Source organism: Chrysemys picta, chromosome 5 (genome assembly GCF_011386835.1).
Source record: "Chrysemys picta bellii isolate R12L10 chromosome 5, ASM1138683v2, whole genome shotgun sequence".
Classification (NCBI taxonomy): domain Eukaryota; kingdom Metazoa; phylum Chordata; order Testudines; family Emydidae; genus Chrysemys; species Chrysemys picta.
Genome location: NC_088795.1, coordinates 114822767 through 114846682, shown reverse-complemented (window position 1 = coordinate 114846682; position 23916 = coordinate 114822767). Strand labels below are relative to the sequence as shown.

The 23916-nt window shown below is 44.7% G+C and overlaps 2 protein-coding genes across 8 annotated transcripts in view; one reads left to right on the top strand and one right to left on the bottom strand.

The window, feature by feature from the left end:
* BOD1L1 (biorientation of chromosomes in cell division 1 like 1) overlaps positions 1-8233 on the bottom strand; it is a 58118-nt gene extending 49885 nt beyond the window's left edge. For 3 of the 7 annotated variants that reach the window (XM_065597067.1, XM_065597069.1, XM_065597071.1), the window contains exons 1-6: positions 7589-7918; positions 6629-6753; positions 5064-5254; positions 3835-4449; positions 3213-3362; positions 895-1064 (exon numbers count right to left, since the gene is read on the bottom strand). In XM_065597067.1, coding sequence (XP_065453139.1) covers positions 895-1064; positions 3213-3362; positions 3835-4449; positions 5064-5254; positions 6629-6753; positions 7589-7789 — 1452 coding nt within the window. In that variant the 5' untranslated portion in view covers positions 7790-7918. Of the gene's footprint in view, positions 1-894; positions 1065-3212; positions 3363-3834; positions 4450-5063; positions 5255-6628; positions 6754-7588 lie in introns of all 7 variants that reach the window. The other 4 variants (XM_065597070.1, XM_065597072.1, XR_010601545.1 and 1 more) reach the window with 3 other exon arrangements.
* Positions 8234-20286: 12053 nt separating this feature from the next.
* Positions 20287-21939, top strand: LOC135984142 (mediator of RNA polymerase II transcription subunit 15-like). The gene is made up of 2 exons (XM_065598539.1): positions 20287-20708; positions 21309-21939. The coding sequence occupies exons 1-2, from the start codon at positions 20318-20320 to the stop codon at positions 21809-21811; spliced, it is 894 nt and encodes a 297-aa protein (XP_065454611.1). The 5' UTR covers positions 20287-20317; the 3' UTR covers positions 21812-21939.
* The last annotated feature ends 1977 nt before the right edge of the window (positions 21940-23916 follow it).

The window sequence follows — 23916 nt, the reverse complement described above, 5'->3', positions numbered from 1 at the left end:
ACACCTAGAGCCCAGTTTAACCCAGCGATATTATGGTGAATAAACCCAGAAAAGCTGCATAAAATGAAAGTCCAGCAAGCCAGTCTATCCTGGAAAGGTTACGGGATGGGAGGGGAGTGGTAGAGGATGAGAAACTCAATAGATTTGCTGGTTGAGATGGGAAGGCTTTACCCTATTCTACAGGTGAAGAAACAGGCACAAAGACTATGAGACTTGCTCCAAGTACATGTCCAAAACATGTAAATGAGATCCCAGCCCTCCAACCAGGGCAACGTGTACACCTGAACATCTCTTCCCCCTCATGCTGGTCAGAGACAGCAGGAATTACTGCAGCTGAAGGGCTGTATTAACTGCATTACATGGAAGAGGAGCGAGGAAGATGGTTGGGGCCAAACAGGTACCAGTTCTTGTTATATTAAAGATATGTACAATCCACCTTGATAGATGGTGGTAGGTAGATAAGGGATTTCTTCTCTTTCCCCTTCCCTCAACTGGCAGAGTACACTCAGCTTGCTGGCCCCAGACTCCCCCATCTGTGCAGTCTTTTTCACTTCATTCTTCTCCAAATTACTCAGTTAGCCAAGAAAGAATCCATCCTTTGCTGAGATGTTGGGAAGACACCGCACACTCAGTGCTTCACCTGACATTTACAACAAACTCTGGCTGATGATAAACAGGAGGAGCTGGATAGTTAGATAAGCCAGTAGTTCTCAAATGACTGTCAATGGATCACTGCCATGAAATATTGACAGACCACATGGTGCTGGAGACAGTCTATAGAAGTATCAGCAGTGTCCAGAGGAAACAACAAACTTAATAAAGGGCATAATTTTTGTATTGAGAAAACAATCAGATGGAGTTAAAATGTTAATAGTGATTGTATTAAAAACTTACAATAGATTGACGGTGTTGCTCTACAGTCCGTTCATCATCGGAATCACTGTAGTACTTGGAGTACAGAAAAGGCTTGTGAACATATGCGTGACGGACAGGTTTGGCTTTTCCATCGCAAACCTCATTAGTCTGAGGCTTTGTTTTACTCTGATTGTTCTTCTCTTCTTCATCTAGACAGTAAAAAAGTGGACGTAAATTTAAGTGACATTGTTATGGTAAAATTTAAGCTTTGTAAACGAACTTCCATAAAATCTAAGACCAAGAGAAATGTTTCCTTTAAAAAAATGGTTTCAAAGAGATTCCAATTCAGTGTTTACAGCCAAATGTTACTAAAGTATGAGAAGTGATCAATCCATTCACATTGTTGAGAGAAAAATGCAAAATATAAATAAACTGCACAAACTCAGAGAAGCAATTAGATTTAAAAATTCATTCCATTTTGGTACTATAAAGGTGTCATTTAACATAGTTAAGGACATTTTATATATATAATTTTAGCCATGGCAAATTGTGTACAGCATTACATCAGCTATGGCTAAATTTTGTAATGAAGACAAACCCCACGTGTATTTTCGGGATGCAGATACACTGCATTGGTAAAGCCTCATCTGTAAAAATCAAACATTATTCACATATCAAAAAAATCAGCACAACATTTGTGGATTTAGAAATCATGGATTTTTTTCTATACAGGAACTATACAAGTGACCTAAGTTCATGTATGGATCAGTTAATGCTGAGGTACTATGCTGATTGAAATAACACAAGCAAATCTATCATTTTATTTTGTCAGGTTTATTCAGTAAATATACATACTGTATGTTTGGGCTTTACCAATGCAACAGAGCTGCATCCCTGAAATACATTACAAAATTTAGCCATAACTGACAATGCTGAATCCAATTTGTCATGGTTTACATTGACTGCACAGTTACAGACAATGTCATGTTAGTTAACTCAATTCTTCCCACTCATTTCTGGGCACAATGAAATTTACAGTGATGACAGGCTTACAGAAGACTACTAAAATGGTTCCAAAGCAGTCAATCCGAACCAGGAGAAAATTCTGTTTACTACAGAAGCCTCCCTAAAGCCTCAAAGTATCAAAGAATTGTAGAGCTGCCCAGGACTAGGAGAGGACAGAAAGGAAAAGATCACAAATAAGGACCCCCCACATCCACTAATCCTAAATCTGGACCTATCCCCCTCTTCTCCACCAAAATCACGTAGTCTTTGGGAATTCCTGCAATCCTAGGGCTGTAACAACTCCCTGATCCCCAAATGGTCTGCTCACATTACACCTGGGTTCAAGTCAGAATATCAGTCTAAGGCTACATCTACAATACACCCCACTGGCAGCACCACATAGTGTACGTGCAGCTACACGCTGCAGTGAAAAGCAGGCCGAGTCCCACTGTGGTGTGTAGTTCCACGCCAGTGAAAGGCTCTAGCAGGGGGAGACAGCAGGGAAAGGCTTCAACAGCTCCCAGAGCCTTTCACTGCAGCAAGGAAAGGCTTCAGTAGTAGGGTGCTGGCAGTCATTCCCTGCTGCCTTCTCCCTGCCAGAATCTTTTCCTACAGCAGGGAAAGACTCCAGCAGTTCCCTGTGATGGGGAAAGGCACTGGCAGCAGGGAGATAGCAGGACACTACTCTGCTAAAAACAGCAGTCAACAGAATTTTCTCTTGGGTAGGATTGACTGCTTTGGAACCATTTTGGTAGACTTCTGAAAGCCTGTCATCACTAAAAACAGCAATGTAGGTAAGGGAGACACAGGCTTCAGCAAATAGTCTTTTAGGATATGTACTCGGGTACATACCCACACCCTTCAGGCATGTCTCTACTCAATTCACCTAAGCTGTGCTCACCATCTACACTGTTATTTACATTCATACTAAGGGGAGCAACCCGTGTGTGCACTCCCCATGCTGCGGAAAGAAGCATGCAGTGCAGATGTACATTTATACAAACTTCACATAAAAGGAAAAAAATAAAATAAAAGAAAGCACAAAAAGCAGAAGGCATTTTTATGAAGTGTCACCACTACATCCTGAAATAATACACACAAATAAAATAATTTTAAAGTACTGGACTATATAAATACTTTTTATTTTAAAATGCCAAATTATCTATTTCGACTATTATTTACTAACAGCAGAAATGCTATGAATTCCACCCCCAAAAGAAATATTCTCTATTATCACACTACACATATATGATAAAATATACTTCAAAATAGATTAGTCTGTAAGGTACTATGTATTCAAATGGCAGGAAATACACCAGCCAGGATATTGCTATCAAATGTATTCTTTTTACCATCTGATGTGATCTCTCCTTCTTCAGTGCTATCGGAAACCACAGCTTCCTCTTCACTTTCTTCTTCAAAGGAAGAGAGGTCACTGGTATGGACAGAGCTAACAGTGATATCACTGAGTACATCCACGTCTGAATCCTCCAAAATATGTTCTTTAAAAAAAAAAAAAGAAGAAGAAAAAAAAGTTATACCATGCAACTTATCAATGTGTTTAGTTCATTTCCTAAGAAAAGTTTATTGTTATTTTAAAAACTCTGATAAACAGAAGAGATGCATTATTGCTGAACACAGTTTGAATTATAGACCAAATGTTTGCTTTAACCACAAGTATATCCCCACTGACTACAATGGAGCTATTCATGTTGTGTTAGTAAGGCAAGCAAGATTTAGGCTTCTCTTACAAGTCCACCTTTTCAGATGAGGGTTCTGGCCTTTGTGGGGGAAAAGCTAGCATTACTGTTGATTTTATACTCTTACGGTTCCATGGCTAGTTAAAGAGGACTACGGTTACCAATATTGTTGGCCCAACATCTTTTCACTTTCTAAATTCACCTTTGAAAACCCCCACACCAACACAAAATGTCCCTCCATCCCACAATACTTTTTAAGTTGCCTTTTCTATACCTTCTTTTATACCTTCTGTTATCTTATGTTTACTGCTGCTTTTTTCAGGAGCCAACTGTTTTACTGATTCTGCCTCTCTCTCTTTCACTTGCTTCTCTTCTTTTGCTTTTAGGGCATCATCATTCTTCTTTGAATGGTCAAACTTCTTGTCATTCTTTTCTTTTTTCTCTTTTTTTCTTTCCCCTTTCTCGGTGCTCTCTGGTTTCTTGTCACCTTTATCTGTTAATTTACTTTTCTGGTCATCACTTTCCAGTAGAATTTCTTTGCTTGGATGAATTAAATTGTTAACATCTTTTGTTGAATTTTTGATTTCTTCACTTGGACAGGGGAGTTCATTTAAATCTTCACACTTTGCAACTGCTTCACTTCCTTCTGAAGAATCACAAATGGGCTTCTCTTGGTCTGGCAAGTCTTCTGAGTTTCGTTCTCTCTCTGTGCTACCATCAACACTCTGTTGAGATGACAGCCTTTTTGAAGTTCTGTCACTGTTCTTGGAATTTGTATTCTCTGTTGAAGCCCTGGCAGCACTTGCTTCCTGGTTAAGAGAAGTTATTGTTTCCAAAATGGACATGGCATCACTAGCTACATTAGCACTAGGAGCAGCAGTAGAAACGCCTTAAAGAATGAGAAAAGAAATAAAACATTTTAGCTAACCAAGTTTTCCATAACATTTGTTAAAAGGAAATATGTATTTCTACATTGACTGGTTATTATTTTTGAAGGGGAAGGACTTTTCAAATGAAACTCAAATCTCAGAAGTCTGTTAGGGAAAAAAATGAATAATTAGACTATTATAATACCTTAATTCTGTCCCTTCTGCATATGTATCTTAAGGACAGCCTAAATGCTCAAAATCTTTCCAAACAAAAGAACTGCATTAAGACAGTTACATCTCAGTACATAATTGGCTACTCATCTTTTATAGCATAGACCCTACTTGATCCTGTTGTGAACGTCAGTATTTAACTTTGAGACTGTCACTTCTAGGACAGAGTGATTTCCTGGTAACTTCAAGTAGTGGTGAAATTGTTATAAGTGTTCGCCTCTTCTCCCCACCCCTCACAGCAGCAACAAATCAGTAACCTGGGCTGTTCTCTCTCACAAAGTTCATCTTGCTGACACCTCAAATATTTAGTGTTAACAGCAGAACTAGTGATGATCAATAATACCACTTGCCAAGAGGAGAAAACCAGGTAGAAAACAGTCAACATAGAGTAATGGCAAAATACCTTGTACTGTGATGGAAGCATCTGCTTTTTCCTCACTAGGGGCTGTACTGGGACTTGCTTCCTCTTTGTGATTTAATGTGGCTAAAAACTCATGAACAGCTTTTTCCACCTGAGGTCTGAATGTGTGGTTGATCTTTGGATCCACAACCTGAGAAATAATTCTGTCAATTCCAGACTCCAACATTCCAGATCTGAAACAAAATCATTTTAATACTTAAATATAAGGAAATTTATTCCCACAGGCTACTTTAAACAGGTCTGGTTTATCTAAAGGGTGTTCCTTCCACAGGCAAAACTTCCACTAAAGCACTAAGTTCTCAGAAAGTGTTTTTTTTTCCCCCACTTGCTTCAGGAACACCCATAGCGGACTTGTGTCTAGGTAGTACTCAAAATGTCTATCAACACACACAGGAATAAACTGTTCCTGTCCAAAAAAAAGCTTGCAGAATATGAAAGATAGTAATAAAAACTATACCAGCAGCCCTTTTACCATGCCATTACTAGCTAACTTCTTGTAGGCACTGCAGTAATAGGGGGTTTTGGACAGGGACTTATATAAGAGGGTATTCAACTTTATAAATCAGTTTGAGGAGGGTATTCCATGCAGAAGGGGCAGCTTGGAATGTGTCAGCACTATATCATTTGTCTTCATGATCCCAATGTCAGGATTTCTCAGTATGACATTAGGTGACAGCTACTAAACAGTGGAATTCAGATAATTAACTTACCTGTATTTAATAGAAAGGTTAAGTGTTGAACCAGTTAGCTTCCTAATGGCCTATCTTTTGTTCATCACACTCTAGAAAACTGCATAGGTTGTCTGTGGCTACACCTCACTTGAGACCTGGTTTCCATTATGGTGTTATCAAGTCTGAACTACAAAACACTTGTCTTTGCTCTATCCTCAAGTGCTGATTCCTACAACTAACTTATGCAACAGGTGACAAAGGCTCACTATTCACACTGCCTGTACCTTTGTTCTCAAGTTTCTCATCTGTCACTAAAGTTGACAGGAAGACACCCCTCATCTACACACGTTAGTTTGGAGCAACATTAGGCTCCTTCTTATATTAGTATATCTGGCAACACTAGGCAGAGAAGAATGAGTGTTTATGGCACAAATTGTGGTCACTGTAAATGTTTATTCTAAGTTATTTTGATATGACTGTTTACCAGCAGTCTTACAAAACTTTTTAGCTGTCTGTAGAAATCATGTCTGTCCAAGGATTCTTGTTTTGTGAACATGACTTTGAGCAATTGACTTGTGCTTCAACATACCACAATCCTATTAATAACCCAATATTTAAGCCACAAAACCTAACAACAACTAGTAATTTGCTGAATCACCTACTTAAGTGGTAGCAGTAGTGCTAGAATCCCTACATGTGAGGGTATTATAACATATCACACGACTGACTTTGACCATTATAATCTGATTCAAGCTAAGAAAATATTCTCTCTTCGTAGAAATTGTGGAACTTCTTTGTCTATTTAAGTTTTCAGTCACCTGTCACTGGGGGATGAATACCTTTTTAAACAGTAGATTAACTCAACTTGTGACTTACTTGAGAACCTGCTGCCTAATATTATTTCTCAGCTGATTCTTGTTGAGATGAGGACTCCAAGTGTGAGTTGCCAGGTGGTTGGAAACAAAGTTGTCAACACGTTGTCTCAGGTTTTGATAGGCAGGCTAAAAGGACAAAAAAAGTGAGATCAGATATTTAAAAAAAAAAGCTGCTTGAAACTCATTTGCCTAAAGACAAGGGCTGAGAAACTTAAAAAATCCTAGATCTTAACTGCTGACTCAATACAAATACCAGGACACAGTCTCCCATCCTCTGATGGGCAAAGACCATATACTAAAACCTATTTACCTATAACAGTTTTATGACCCGTATTGGAAGCATGTTTCTATAACCTACATAAACAGCATCCGAAGAATTGGGCTGTAGTCCACGAAAGCTTATGCTCTAATAAATTTGTTAGTCTCTAAGGTGCCACAAGTACTCCTGTTCTTCTTTTTATAAACAGCATGTTCTTCTAAAACCAGTGCCCACTGACCAGCCTCTCTAAACAAATGACACTATCTTGCTGAAGTCAGTCACTGGCAACTGATGTCAAGGGGAGCACACTGGAGAGCTCATTCCTTGGGCAGGTAAAACAAGGAACCGCCACGGATCTGTCGCTAACGAGATGTCAGCGGTCTAGTGCAAGAGGCAAAGCGCTGATGTGTCCCCTGCCCATGGGGAGCGATATTCCCGGACACTGTAGCTAGGAAGGAGTCTCCGCAACGCTGCGAACACCCGCCGGCTCCGTGTCCTGGGCAGCCCTGCCTCGCCGAGCTCCCGCAATACTCGCCGCTCACCAGAGAGGACCCTGCCGCGCGTCTCGAGGAGACAGACAGCCCCCCCCCCCCCCCCCCGGGCGGCCCCAGCCCAGCCAGCGGAGGGGGATGTTCCCGCAGAGCCGGGGCAGGTCTGTGTCCCTCACCCACTCCTCAGACCTGCCCATCCTCCGCCCCATACCTTGGTGTCCACGTCGGCCAGGCAGTCTCGGCGGAACTGGTCGAACAGCCCCTGGCTCTTCAGGTGATTAACGATCACGGACACCAGCTCGGGCTCCACCGCGCCGCCCCCTCCGGAGGCCCCGGGCAGCGGCGGCTGCTGCTGTGGGGGTGGAGGAGGGGGCGGCGGAGGAGGGGGCTGGGGCTGCGGGTTACTGGCCATGGGAGAAGCGGGGCCTTCAGAGAGCGCGGGCGGCTGCCAGCTCCGCTGCCCGGGCTCCAGGGAAAGGCTGGTTACCGAGTAGCAGCCGCGGCAACTCTGACCCCGGAAGTGAAAGGGAACGGAGGGAGGAAGCGAGAGACAACGAGCGGGGAGGAGCAGCGACCGGGAGCGGCGCCACGGCTGCGGGGAGGGGCTGTTTCGCACAGTGAAAGGGGCGCTGCTACTAGCCCTTTAAGGGGACGATGGGGAGGAGCGGCCGTTGCCCCTGGTCCCACGGTGGGAACATCCGAGCCGAGCTCTCTGACTCTGGCCTCCCCTGGCGCAGCCCCATCGCTCCGCGCAGCAGCGCCGCCTTTACCAGCTGGTTGAGCTAGCGGCGCTGCCAATCCTCGCCCCGCCCCTGCCTGCCACGATGCGGGTCGCCGGGATGCCCTGACAGCGCGCACCGGAGAGAAATAGGAGGGGGTGGGACGACTGGTTCTGAGCATGCGCATATGAAGTGAGCATGCTCAGCAGCGGCTGCTGAAGCCGCTGCCTTCAAGCTGCCCTGACTTGGGAATTGCTCTCTCCGGAACCTAGCGAGGCAGGTCTCCGGGGCCGGGAGTGCTGGCACAGGCTGGCCAGACCCCTGGAGGCAGGGGAAGGGCTGAGGGGCACAATCAGAGATGGGGGGTTAGGAGCTGGGGTTGAGCACGGGGTGCAGGCAGGCAAGGCAGGGCCGGGCAGGGCCGGGGGGCTTCTCCCCATTGCAGGACAGTATGTCTTAGCTCCCGCCTCTCGGGGCCCTGGTCTCCAAAGCACAGCTCTGCCCTCTCTGATATCCTGTCCTGAGCGGGTAACGGAGACGTGATTCAGTGAAATATCCTACCTACCCTCCCTCCATCCCTCTGAAAATTAGCATGGTCACTGTTTAAACGCACCCCTTGTCGGCTTCTATGTCTGTATAAAGCCTCATCGCACTTCATTTCTCACTGCCTGAATTGGCCTCCCCTTTTTCTTGTAATCGCCTGGAAGTCAAGTTTCGCTCCTTTAAATTCTTTATTTTTAAACTGTTATTTTTATTACTCTTAGCACTTCATTCACCTTCGTTAACCCATGGCAGAGGAATGCCATTGTGCTGTTTAGATGATATTTTAGGAGCAGTAATTGTTTTAAAATATTCATAGTTGCTAGTAGGTTCAGCAAGCACATCTCAGTGTTTCTAGTGTAGCACTTCCTGTTTGTATTGTGACATTAGTTTTTAATTCTGTTTTTTTTTATACACTGGTGTATCCTTTGGGATCATATCACATCAAGGCTGACTGATTTCTAGGGTTGATGTCAAACTTAAATTTCCTTTAATCCACCAGTCAAGATTGCTTTTGTCAACTATTATTTTGCCTTGCTATCCAGCACCCTCCTCCTTTGTCACATGTTACCACTTGTGTGTAGAATATGGTTCGCAAACAGTCTCTACAGGCCAGATTTTTAAAGGTTGAAAGTGTCTTGATGCTTTTGAAAGTCCCACTAGTCACCTAAATACCTTTAAAAATCTGGCCCAGAGGGCACTATACTATCTTCTGTGAAATCCTTCTCAAACGTAAATTTCTATTGTAATTTTTTCTAAATATACGTATACAACCACACGTATTCAAAAATCATGAGTTATGCATCCAAAAGTTACAAAATTAAAATAAATATATATTAGGTTCTATTTAGTTTAATTTGCCTTTTTGTTTCTGAGCCTTTAGGCTGCACTAGCTTCATACTTTTTCCATTACCTCTCCCAAAGAATCCATACACCTAAAACAGTTGTACATTCCTGTAACATTCAGAGCTGTTTTGGACTTCCAGTAAGATGTGATTTTTTTTCTCCGCTCCCCTTGTAAATGAAAACTTATTAAAAACCCGTAGTTCTGTAAGTAATTTGCCATCCTGCAAACACTGAAGTGCACACTTCACTCTTTCATTGCTTCATTGGTTACATACATAAATGTTAACATGTCTACTGAATTGTTTATGCATATTTTAATTTCATAGCCCTTTATGTATGCTTCATATTTTGATATGATATATTTTAGTGACGTTCTTCATTTTGACAAGTTTACTGCTTTGTTCTGCCAAAATCAAGGATTTTTTTTAAAAAAATGAATTATCCTGTTCCTCCTTTGCATTGGCTGGATGTGTGTGTGGGGTGGGGGGTAATGGAGCTGACCTCACCTAATTTGCCTTTTGTTGAAACTAACATGTTCTGTCTCTACCATGTTTTTACAGTGGGATAGCTAGTTACCCCATGGTAAAAACTCATGTTTTCTTAGCACTGAGGACACAGACTATATTGATGACTGAGATGTTAAATGAACCATTATTATTCATTGCTTGACAACTCTGATGCTGATTGTGTGGCTAAGGCTGCTCCTTTGCCAGCAGAGAGATTTGTGTCTGAGGCTACAGATACACTAGACAGTTTACAGTGGGGAAACTGCAGCAATGCAGCTGCACCGCTGTAAGCTCTCTAATGTAATTGCTCTAAGCTGACAGGAGAAAGCTCTCCCGTTGGCTTAACTACGCCAGCCCCGTGATCAGCGGTAGCTATGTCAGCAGGACAAGCTCTCGCACCAGCATAGTACTGTCTACACCAGCCCTTAGCTTGATGTAACTTGTGTCGCTCAGGGGGGTGGCTTTTTCATACCCCTGAGCAACATAAGTTAATCCGCAGTAAGTGCTAGTGTAGACATAGCCTGAATATCTGCAGACCCCCATTTATGCAGGTGTCATGGAAAATCAGTTAAAAGCATTTTATACTAAAAGAATTAAGATATCCTCCCCCTATTCTCTTCCCTTATTGAGCGATTATCTAGATTGTGTGACAGTAAAGATGTGACGTTAAGGTGCGTAAGTTACAGTGCAATACCGACAAACCCTGGTTGTTAGTGGGTGGGATTGAACCTAGGACCTCTGGAGCTTAGTGCATGAGCCGCTACCACATGAGCAAAAAGCCAATTCGGTGTTAGCTAAGTCTGTAGAGCAGACTCATTTTAGCTCTCCCTCCCTCTCTCTCCAAGTGGTCTCGGTGCCACTAGATGGGCTAGGAACACCATACCCAGGAGGTGTGTGGGTTACAACAGCATCTTAAACCTTTGTGTGGACGCTTTCATTCAGAAGTAAAGTGGCCATTTATTGTGTTTACACCTTTCTTACATTATGATGGTAATATTAATTAATCCATTATTGTGATAGCCACAAAGTTGTGAAGACACAGTCTGATAGGCTGCAACAAAAATAATTTCAGCTTACCTAAAACATTGTGATGTTGTGTCTCAGTGCATCTGCAGAGTGTAGGACTGATCACCTGGTCCAGAAACATCCATAAATAGGGTGTGGCAATCCAGGTACCGACTTACCAATGTGCCAGGGGGGCGGTGCTTGACCCCTGGCTCTGCCCCAAGCTCCGCCTCTGCCCACACCCCACCTCTTTCCACCCCATTCCATCCCTCCCCCCAGCACACTGCATCCTCACTTCTCTCCTCTTTTCCCCCCAGAGCCTTCTGAACGGCATGAAACAGCTGATCGTGACAAGCAGGAGGTGTGGGGAGGGAGGGGGAGGTGCTGATCAACAGGGCCTGCTGGCAGGCAGGAGATGCTGGGGGAAGGGGGAGGTGCTGATAGGGGACCTGCCAGTGGATGCCCAGTACCCACCATTTTTTTCCATGTTGGTGCCTATGGTGGCAGTTACTAGATTTGCTCTGTATTGTTTCTGAAACTGTATAGGATGTTTTTATTGTAGGCAAGCCACTTGGGCAGTGTGATGGACTGTATCACTGTATTCACCCCTGTACCCCTATATTCACACTATTGTAATAATCTTTGTACAAGTTATGCTTGTGAGGTATCATTTCAAAACTCCTAATTTTCTTGTCACTATTGTCCTGGTAAAATGTGTGGCACCATTGTATGTAAAGTTATAAGATTCCACTTGGTGGTGTTACTAAAATATGTTTCACATCTGGGGAGTGGACAAACCAGTTCCTCAGAGACAAAGGGCAAGCTGACACCTAAGCCTAGTGTAAACAAGGTCAATAGGCAATTACTTGCTAAGTGGCTATTCTTTGGCAGGAAAGGGGACAAGGGTGAAAAATCTACTTAGCAAAGAAATAGCATGGAGTTCCCGTTCATGCAGTCACCTGTCACCATGCTCCCAGCTGGAAATGGTTCTCCAAGGGAAGACAGGACTATAAAAAGAAGGGGCAGACACCCCAGTGTACCCCCTCCTCCTCGCTCTCTCTCTAGCCATCGATTCACTGCACTCAAAGGAACAAAGGAAGCAGCAATTAAATAGAAGAAGGAGTCCTGGCCTAAGAAATTTGGCCAGTAAGACTGTTGAGAGCATGTGGCGAGAAAAACTTAGATTAGGCACTAGTTACTTGTCTTTTTTTCTTGTAACCATTTCTGACTTTTATGCCTCATTACTTGTACTCACTTAATATCTATCTTTTTGTAGTTAATAAACTTGTTTTATTGTTTTATCTAATACAGTATGTTTAAATTGAAGTGTTTGGGAAGCTCCATTTGGGGTAACAAGATAGATGCATATCATTTCTGTTAATTAAATGATGGATTTTTTTATACGCTTGTATTGTTACGGAGAGGGCTGAACAGGACATATGTTTCTGGGGAAAAATCTGGGACCGGGAGTGTGCTGGAGTCACCCTGCAATGTAATTCAGGCTGGTAAGAGACTAGATGGGATTCGTAGGCTGCAGATGCGCACAAAGCTGGGAGTGACTTACATGTTGGTGGTTGTTTTGTGAACAGTCCTGACTGGAGGCTACAGCAGCAAAGCAGTGTAAATGGCACCCCAGATTAGAGGGCAGGGGTGGCACAGCTACTCACTAGTCTGTATTGTACCTCAGATATATCACAGCAGGTCACACCTCATTTACTCACCTTATAACTGAGAAAATCAGAGTTTGAGGGGTGGGGGAAATTTTATAAATATCTGCTGAAGACAGCCCTTTGACATCAGTGGCTCATTGATGCAAGCGCATGCACATATCTGCTGTTGGATGGTTTTGCTGACAACACGGAGAAATGTTTTGAAAATGAGAATGCTGATATTCTGACAAAGATCTGAAGAAGCTATGCATGTATGCTACATATTATGGCCACTTTATAGAATCAGAAATGTATGGCTGGAAGGGGAACCTTGAAAAGTCATCAAGTCCAGCCCACTGCACTGAGGCAAGACCAAGTAAACCTAGACCATCCCTGACAAGTTTTTGTCGAACCTGTTCTTGAAAACCTTAATGGAAGGGGATTCCACAACCTCCCTTAGAAGCCTATTCCGGAGCTCAACTACTCTTATAATTTGAAAGTTTTTCCTAATATCTAACCTAAATCTCCCTTGCTGCAAATTAAGCCCATTATTTCTTGTCCTATCCTCAATGAACATGTTACCCCAAATTTTGGACCCAAGGTACTTCAGTATTGGTCTGCCTATAATTCTAAATTGATTTGTTAATTTATCTGCCACCTCCCCACAGGTGTTTTGAGTCATCTCCCTGAACTTTGTTCAACCCTTGTTTCTTATTTGCTATTGGTCAATTTAGTCTGTGTCCTCCATTTTAGGAATTCCTAATAGAAAATAATAGTGGTGGCCATGTTGGATTTTTAACTATAAACTAACATTAATTATAATTTCCCTAAAACATCTAGCCTACTAACACTACCTTTGAAATGCTAACTGGGAGAGGTGAATTGTTACGATGTTTCTCACCCCTTCCCCACCCCCACCCCCCCTGGCTGTCAGTATCTCTCTCCACGGTGATGCAAACTACACAGAAGTTAAGCAACTGAAAAAGAAAGGAAAGAGTCTGGTAACACTCCCCTTCTTGCTAGTATGATAAACTCATTTATCCAGCATTTTCGTAATCCAGTGAGTTCAATAAGTGTGGGGTCTTGTCCAGAGCAGACTCAAGGCTTTCCTTTGCCAGAAGTCAAGCCATCATATCTTCATACTGGCACAATCCCTCATCACCCTCGATTCTCACTTTGGTTACACTCCTTGGTGTTTTATAATAATTCCTTTTCAGGTAGGGGATCTGCATGTACTTTAGTTGTTTGAATTTTCGCTTGACCCAGTGTACCAGGACAATAAGTATAATTATCATTAAAATGTGGAATGCTAAGACTACTACAATTGGATGAAAAACTACATTAAAGAATCCCATTGCTGTGGGGGACCATCCTAAAAACACTTCCCACCATCTATGTCTGGTATCACTTCCTATACGCTCAATACTTGTTCAATTTTCTTAGTGGAATGGTAGACAGTGATCCTAACTTTCTGTGCATTCTCCTGATCCTTTTGTAATTGTCTTTGTAATTCAGGATGATCTATCAATTGCCTAACTAAATTTATGTTTAATCCTAAAGGGATTGGGTTAATTCTCTCATATCTGATATTGATCTTTAATTTCCTCATTCTCAATTTTGGGTAGTGCAGACTTGAAATCGCAACCACTCACTGAAGTAACATTATACAAGCACTTGTTTTTATAAGAGTTGTGTGTTACATTGTATATGTAATTTTTTTCAAATAATGTGCACCAACTTCTAATATATACACATTTTCTTCCAACATATACAACAATTGAACCATTAAATGGAAAAGGATCTAATTGGTAATGGCATTTTCCTCTTTCTTCATTTAAACATGTCATAATGTTGAATTGCATCATTACTACAAAGATATCCAATTCCTCGTTCTTCCATACAAACCTCAAGTTCCACAGTTTTCCATGTCTGATTCTGCTTTATTGCCCAAAGTTTATGTTCAATTGGTTGCATTACACTTGCATTAATATTTAACCCAAGTGATATAATCGGAGATATCCATTTAATATAGGGTTTAGACATCATAATTATGAATGTGGTTGCTTGGTTTAATTGAGGATTGTATGTGGAGTTTACCATCCTCCACCAGGAGTATAATCTCTTCTTGGCTTCAGAGGCATGTTTCCACATAATGCTTCTTATTTCAATAGGAAAAATACCATTCATTCCATCTCTTACAATATCCTTACCACATCATTTGTCCAAGTTTGTGCCTGTATACACGCTAAAGCTAAGGATACGTTGTCTTGCAATACCTCTACTGTTTTTAGAGTAGTCAAATGATCTTTTCTTTGTAACTTTTCCAAGACAGGAAGCAAATTCATGATAAAATGATGACTAACACTCATATCATTCAGAGATGATGTTAAAGGTTTTGAAATTGCTCCCAAATGTTGCCCCACTGAATTTAATTTATTGGCCAATACCTCGGTATCTATGCTGTTCAACACACCTTAGCCTGTATCTGTTCCTCCTAATATTGTACCCGTCAAATCTCTTCTCATTCTATCGGTTGGAGTTCTCGGTTGAAGTTGAGTTTCCATCCACTTTTTCCAATCCTCAAATAATGGGTTAGTGTACTTTTTACATCGAAGATTTTGGTGTGAAATAGTCATATGTTCTAAGTCTATCATTACTTTCTTTAGAGAATAGGTGGGATCTATTATCAACTGTTTCTTGATATCCTCTTTCACAACATAGGGACTAATGCCCATTGACTCTGGTTTAGATATCCATGTAAAAGAGAAAGGATAACTAAAGTGAGGACCATTCATTCTCCAAGTCCTACTTCCTCGTCTTCTAGTTATATTTACAGTATCTTCACAGCAATAATGAAATAAAATTTGACCCAAATTTCCTTGTTTGCACTTATCACCTTCTATCATGTGCATATCATGGTATCTGTAAGTTCATCTTTTTTATATATTTAATTTCAACTCATAATTCACACTGAACAACTATTCTATTGACCCCCTTCTATTATAGTCTATAATTTGAAATTGAGTTTCTGTCAAATTAATAAAATTATGATACCATTGTATGAGTATTGTTTTTGAACTCTCCTTACTCCGTGTAGGGACGTACCATGCTATGACAGCACAGATGGAATTCTTATTCAGATATATGATTAAATTATCTGATCGTGCCATTACACTTGATGCCTCTATTATGGCACATTGCCATTGTCCCACTCTTATTACTTTCCCATATATTTTACCCACATAATCAATAGCATCCCAATCACAATTTGATGGCTTTGGTGTGGTATGATAAGCCGGATGGGTCAGTAAGTGTCCTTGCTCTTGAGAGGCATACACAATAAAATACTTATGAGCATCGTAATAGGTTGTAACAAACTTCCATCTCTTATCTTCCACACTTTGTTCTATGGCTTTTATAGGACCCATGATAATGGTTATTGCTTTTGCCCTATCGTTCTTTCGAATTTTGAACTCATACCCTTAAATACTATTGACAATAGATGCTGTATTCGGTTTGATCCACTGTATTGCTGTTTCTGTGTTTGCCTTCATTGTTCTTTTCATTACCATCTTCTGGGGTTTAATTGTGGGTTCTATACCTGAATCCACCCTCTCTTCCACATGTAATAAATTTGGTGAGTGTGCAATTATTTTTAATCCTTCTAATAGTGCACACTGCCGTGGTCCTACCCTAACTACTCTACCATGTATGGTTCCTATTCCTTCATCAGACTTCCATGTACAATTTGAAGGTTGTGGTGATTTCTCATCAGACCTTTGCCAGATCAATGCTCCCTTTCTTCGATCTCTGAATAAAATACTAAATTTGTGGGCCTCATCTGTGATGAGTACCTTACCCATCTAATTTTGTGCCATAAACTCTATAATTTGAACAGGTCCCATTACTACTTTTATTACTGTATTTCTTAATTTAGGAATTGAGAAAACACATTCCTCTATACTATTAGGTAAAACCTTATCATTGGGCTGACACTTGGCCCATTGGATCATTGGTGTTGTGTCTGAATTCACACCACCATAGTAGAATCCTGTAGACACAAATACCCAGAAGAGCCAAGATGAATAGAACCACATCTTCTACCATTTGGCTTCCCTTTCTGAAAGATATAAAGAAGGAGAGACACTTTTCCTTTCAAAACAATTTCATAATTTATTTTAACTATATATATATATATATATATATATACACACACACCTCTACCCCGATATAACGCGACCCGATATAACACGAATTCGGATATAACGCAGTAAAGCAGTGCTCCGTGGGGGCGGGGCTGCGCACTTGGGTGGATCAAAGCAAGTACGATATAATGCAGTTTCACCCAGATGTGGCCCTTGGACCAAAAAGTTTGCCCACCCCTGATCTAAGGTTATCCCTCAGGAAAATGCATTTCAAAGGGTGACTGAACTATAAAAGTGCGGGGCAAAACACCCCAAGTTTTCTCTCCCTATCCATCTCTCTCTCTCTTTCACCTAAGAAGACAAAAGAAACAGCCATTGGACTTTGGGAGCAGATTGTGGCCTGAGCATTTGATCAGCAGTGTTACTGGGAACATGTGGTAAGGGACTTCACCTTGAACTAAGTCTAGTTTAAGTTTTAGCAGTAGGAAGCGTTTTATCTTTGTTTCTCTTGTAACCATTTCTGACTTTAATGCCTTAGGGTTGTATTCACTTAAAATCTCTCTCTTTGTAGTTTAATCAAAAATAACCTAGTGTTTTGGTTAAACTGGACTATGGGGTAACTCCATATAAGTAGCAAACTTACAGGGGCAACAGACCTAAAATAGCTGAACTGTCCAGGAGAGGCCTGGACAGTGAAGAACACATATTTTTTGGGGAAAATGTGGGACTGGGAGTGTGGCTGGTGTTTAAGAGGCTGCTGGACGCCAGAATATGGCTGGTGTTTGTTAACAGACTGCTGGGGTCAGAGTTGCTGTGATGATACACATACACTCAGGGTGTAAGCTGCATGCCGTTTGCGAGGAGCCCAGGTTTGGAACTACAGCAGCAAGGCATTGTGGGGCACCCCAGGTTGCAGGGCAGGGGTGACACAGCCCCTCATTGGTCTGCATTGCACCCCAGAATGTCATAAGAATGTTTCCAGATTACAAAGTTATCTTTTGTTATTTGTGTCCAGATTTATAATAGAGATTTCACAATGGCAGGAAATTGTGATGGAGCACCCTTAACCATCACAACTTGCTGCCACCTGGATCAGGAGATGGGGAGAGGGAGTAAATTGTGACATGCATACCCCCATCTGTGACAATTTGCTACCCCTGGACCAGAGCATGGGAGAGGCAGAAGGAGCAAATTGTGCCTGGGCACAAACACCTATGTCAGTAACTGCTACCAGTAGCTAATTGTGATGGTAGAAGTTTGTAACTTTACACCCTGTAACCCCAGCACAAGACTAATAAACGTGTGTGTGTGTGTGTGGGGGGGAGTTACTTACTGCATGGGGGTGGCTGGGGATTATTGCAGAAGGGGGGGCTCACTCTAGAATCTTTGGGTCTGCATGCTTCCCTCTCAAACTTTTCTCTGTGATCATGAAGACTAGAAACTCCCAGATTGAGTCCCATAATTTCAGAAGCTGGGGCTGGACAGAAATCATGACCTATTGCAGCAGGAGTGGGAAGCTGCTGCTGGCCGCTCAGGGAGGGTGTGACGAGGTCTGCATGCCCCGCACTGGGACTGCAGGGTTTAACTCCTCACTGTGGGCTGAGGAAGCCACGCCCACACGTCCCTACTGGGCATACTCAAAGTGAAGCACCAGTATAAGATGGAGTGGCCCAGCTCAGTCTGCACTGATTCCTGGAGAGGAAGGTGGTGTGTTGCAGGTACCTGCTGAAAGACTGCCAGCACTTCATGATGCAGAGGCCAGTCAGATAGCAGTGACCCATGATCCACAGGCTCTGGACACCACTGAGGGAGAAGGGACCGGGGGAACTACGAGTCCACAAGCTGCAGAGAAGCAGATAGAAAGTAACCCAGGGAGTCTTTGGGGGAGTTGGTTGGAGAACCGGACACTAGCTTGGTGTGTTTTTGCTGGATCCTGGCTGAGCTGGTGGTGGGCAACCTTGCCACCACCAGCGCCATGGGTTGGGACCTGGTGGAGAGGGAGGACCTGATTGGGAGGGCGGCCGTCCTGACTCTGACTGGCAGGCTGCACAGTCCTGATTGGGAGGGTGGCAATAGGGACTCTGACAGTTGGATCACCCTGTCTGACAGAGAGGGTGAGTAGATTGACTTTGGCTGTTAGGACACATCACTCTAAGACCCAGCTGGGTCGTGCAGACTTGACCGCGGGCCTATAACAATCCAGGCCCCATCCCAAAAGGGGATGGGACATGCATGATGCGCAACAGAGGGTCAGGGGCGGCTCTATGTATTTTGCCGCCCCAAGCACGGCAGTCAGGCAGTCTTCGGCAGCATGCCTGTGGGAGGTCCGCTGGTAATGCGGATTCGGCGGCATGCCTGCGGGAGGTCTGCCAGTCCTGTGCCTTCGGTGTACCTGCCGCCGAATTGCCACCGAAGCTGCGGGACCGGCGGACCTCCTGTAGGCATGCCACCGAAGGCAGCCTGACTGCCGCCCTCACAGCAACCGGCAGGCCGCCCCCCCGCGGCTTGCCGCCCCAGGCACGCGCTTGGTGCGCTGGTGCCTGGAGCCGCCCCTGCAGAGGATAATAATTGACGTGATGGGAGGAGCTATGTCAGATCTCAGGGGCAGAGCATGACAATCCTCCGCCCTCCCTTTTTTATTGTTGCCTCCCTGTTGTGGCTTGCTACAGGAGGGATGGGAGAAAGTTCGCATGTGGAGCTGAACAAAACTTGGCAGCAGTAGGAGAGGGCAGGAAAAGTAGCTCCTCCACCACCAAATGAGGATTGGGGGGTCAATTAGAGGGAGCATCAGCTGGGGTCTCACCTTCACATGCATAGCGGGGGCTACAATCACACCACCTGAACCAGGCTCCCAATGGCTACTCTTCCCACATAGACTCAAGGGTCACTGTCATTCCCTCACAGATCACTCCATGAATCAGAGCTTGTTACTTACATACACTGGTGCTCCTGCCCCTAGATTTGGAAATCAGGAATTGTTATGCTGGATATGGCCACTGAATCACTTAGGCCTGGTCTACACTACGGGTTTAGGTCGACTTTAGCAGCATTAAACCGAATTAAGCCTGGACACGTCCACACAACGAAGCCCTTTCTTTCGACTTAAAGGGTCCTTTAAACCGGTTTCTTTACACCACCTCTGACGAGGGGATTAGCGATAAAACCGGTCTTTGCGGGTCGGAATTGGGGTAGTGTGGACGGAATTCGGTGTTATTGGCCTCCGGGAGCTATCCCACAGTGCTTCATTGTGACCGCTCTGGACAGCACTCTCAACTCAGATGCACTGACCAGGTAGACAGGAAAAGACCCGCGAAGGTTTGAATTTCATTTCCTGTTTGCCCAGCGTGGAGAGCACAGGTGACCCCGCAGAGCTCATCAGCACAGGTAACCGTGATGGAGTCCTCCCAGGATCGCAAAAGAGCTCCAGCATGGACCGAACGGGAGGTACGAGATCTGCTCGCCATATGGGGAGATGAAGCAGTGGTAGCAGTAAAAGAAATGGAAAAGTATTAGAAAAGATCTCCAAGGCCATGAAGGACCGAGGCCATAACAGGGACACACAGCAGTGCCGCGTGAAAATTAAGGAGCTACGGCAAGCTTACCACAAAGCCAGAGAAGCAAACGGAAGGTCCGGGGCAGAGCCGCAAACTTGCCGCTACTACGCGGAGCTGCATGCGATCCTAGGGGGTGCAGCCACCACTACCCCAACCGTGTGCTATGACTCTCTCACTGGAGAAACACACAGGGAAGATGGTTCGGGGAATGAGGAAGATGATGATGGAGGTACTGTAGGTAGCTCACAGCAGCAAGGAAGCGGAGAAACCGGTTTCCCCAACAGCCAGGATATGTTTGTGACCCTGGACCTGGAACCAGTAATCCCCGAACTCACCCAAGACCCTCAGGGCACACAGGAGACCTCTGGTGAGTGTAACTTTGTAACTATTTGTAAACATTACAAAAAAAAAGCAAGCGTGTTTAATGATTACTTTGCCCTGGCAATCGCGGCCAGTACATCTACTGGAAAAGTCTGTTAACGTGTATGGGGATGGAGCGGAAATCCTCCAGGGACATCTCCAGAAAGCTCTCCTGGTTGAAATGGGGTGATTTTATTAAGGGGACATTCAGAGGCGCCCGTTCCTGCTCTTCTGACCAGAAATGTTCCCCGCTGTTAACCACGTGGTGGTGGGAGGGGTGAAGTGATCATCCCAGAGAATCGTGTGTGTGTGTGTGTGTGGGGGGGTGGTTTACTTGTGTTTCTGCCGCATGTTAACCGGGAAACCGCAGCCCCCTCCTTTTACATTGAAACCCCATTTTAAATGGACAACCCAATTCATCCTTGATATGGGAAATGCGCTGCTGTTTGCAACCTTTCCCGCAGGTTAAGAAGGTTAAAAAAGCCAAAACACTGTGGCCTACGATGGCTGCCTGCAAGCCGAAATATGCGACCTTGTAATGAAAGAGTGTACCCATTGTTCTCTAAAATGTGTCTTTTTTAACCACCTCTCCCTTCTCCTCCGCCAGCTGCAAATGTTTCTCCTTCGCAGAGGCTCGTGAACATTAGAAAGAGAAAACGTCGGACGAGGGACGAGATGTTCACGGAGCTGCAGATGTCTGCCCAGGCTGATAGAGCACAGCAGAATGCGTGGAGGCAGTCAATGTCGGAGATGAGAAAAGCCCAATATGAACGAGAGGAGAGGTGGCGGGCTGAATCGCGGGAAGAACAGAGCAAGTGGCGGGCTGAAGACGATAGGTGGCGTCAGCTTGCAGACAGACGGCAAGAGGCAATGCTCCGTCTGCTGGAGCATCAAACTGATATGCTCGAGCGTATGGTTGAGTTGCAGGAAAGGCAGCAGGAGCAGAGACCGCCGCTACAGCCCCTGTGTAACCAACAGCCCTCCTCCCCAAGTTCCATAGCCTCCTCACCAAGACGCCCAAGAACACGGTGGGGGGGCCTCCGTCCACCCAGTCACTCCACCCCAGATGATCGCCCAAGCATCAGAAGGCTGGCCTTCAATAAGACTTAAAGTTTTAAAATGCAGTGTGTCCTTTTCCATCCCTCCTCCCCCACCCATCCCAGGCTACCTTGGCAATTATCCCCCTACCTCTGTAAGGAACTAATAAAGAATGCATGAATGTTAAAAAAAAATGACTTTATTGCCTCTGAAAGCGGGAGGGGAGGGTGGGGTGGGGTGGTTGGTTTACAGGGAAGTAGAGTGAACCGGGTCGGGGGGGGGGGTTTGGAGGGTTCATCAAGGAGAAACAAACAGAAGTTTCACACCGTAGCCTGGCCAGTCACAAAACTCATTTTCAAAGCTTCTCTGATGCGCACCGCGCCCTGCTGTGCTCCTCTAACCGCCCTGGTGTCTGGCTGCGCGTAATCAGCGGCCAGGCGAGTTGCCTCAACCTCCCACCCCGCCATAAAGGTCTCCCCCTTACTCTCACAGATATTGTGGAGCGCACAGCAAGTAGCAATAACAATGGGGATATTCTTTTCGCTGAGGTCTGAGCGAGTCAGTAAGCTGCGCCAGCGCGCTTTTAAACGTCCAAATGCACATTCCACCACCATTCGGCACTTGCTCAGCCTGTAGTTGAACAGGTCCTGACTCCTGTCCAGGCTGCCTGTGTACGGCTTCATGAGCCATGGCATTAAGGGGTAGGCTGGGTCCCCAAGGATCACGATAGGCATTTCAACATCCCCAATGGTCACTTTCTGGTCCGGGAAGAAAGTCCCTTCCTCCAGCTTTCGAAACAGAGCAGAGTTCCTGAAGACGCAAGCATCATGTACCTTTCCCGGCCATCCCACGTTGATGTTGGTGAAACGTCCCTTGTGATCCACCAGGGCTTGCAGCAGCATTGAAAAGTACCCCTTGCGGTTTACGTAGTCGGTGGCTTGGTGCTCCGGTGACAAGATAGGGATATGGGTTCCGTCTATGGCCCCGCCACAGTTTGGGAATCCCATTTCAGCAAAACCATCCACTATTGACTGCACGTTGCCCAGAGTCACTACCCTTGCTATCACCAGGTCTTTCATTGCCCTGGCAAATTGGATCACAGCAGCCCCCACCGTAGATTTGCCCACTCCAAATTGATTCCCGACTGACCGGTAGCTGTCTGGCGTTGCAAGCTTCCACAGGGCTATCGCCACTCGCTTCTCAACTGTGAGGGCTGCTCTCATCTTGGTATCCTGGCGTTTCAGGGCAGGGGACAGCAAGTCACAAAGTTCCATGAAAGTGCCCTTACGCATGCGAAAGTTTCGCAGCCACTGGGAATCGTCCCATACCTGCAGCACGATGCGGTCCCACCAGTCTGTGCTTGTTTCCCGGGCCCAGAATCGGCGTTCCACGGCATCAACCTGCCCCAGTGACACCATGATTTCCACATTGCTGGTGCCTGTGCCTTGTGAGAGGTCTATGTCCATGTCAATTTCCTCATCACTCTCGTCGCCGCGCTGCAATCGCCTCCTCGCCTGGTCCGGGTTTCGCCTTGGCATGTCCTGGCTCTGCATATACTCCAGGACAATGCGCGTGGTGTTCATAGTGCTCATAATTGCCGTGGTGATCTGAGCGGGCTCCATGATCCCAGTGCTAGCTATGGCGCCTGGTCAGAAAAAAGGCGCGAAAGTAGTATCTGATGGACCAGGAGAAGGAGGGAGGGCGGGAGGGAGGGAGGGCCGAGTGACGACATGGCGTACAGGTACAGGAACAGGGAGAAACACAAACAACTGTCACACAGAATGGTCCCCCCAAAGATTAAAATGAAAACCCTGGGCTTAGCAGGCCATTGATTTCACGGAGGAAGGGGAAGCATATGAATACAGAACAAATCTATTTTTTACATCTTAAGGTGGCAGCCGACGGTGCAGCATGAGTGACAGCCATACCAGTATGACAATGACGGTTACCAATCATAAAATACCATCATCTGCCAAAAGGCAAGGGGCTGCTGCTGTGTAGCAATGCAGCCCCACGTCTGCCAGCCCCACGTCCGCCAGCACCCAGCATCGCCCTCGGCCTCTTCTGGGTGCTTAGCAGACAATACTGGGCAATTGGCAGAAAATAGTATATTACGACTGGTAGCCATCATCATCGAAACAGTAGCATGTCTGCCCAGGTGGCCATGATTGACAGCC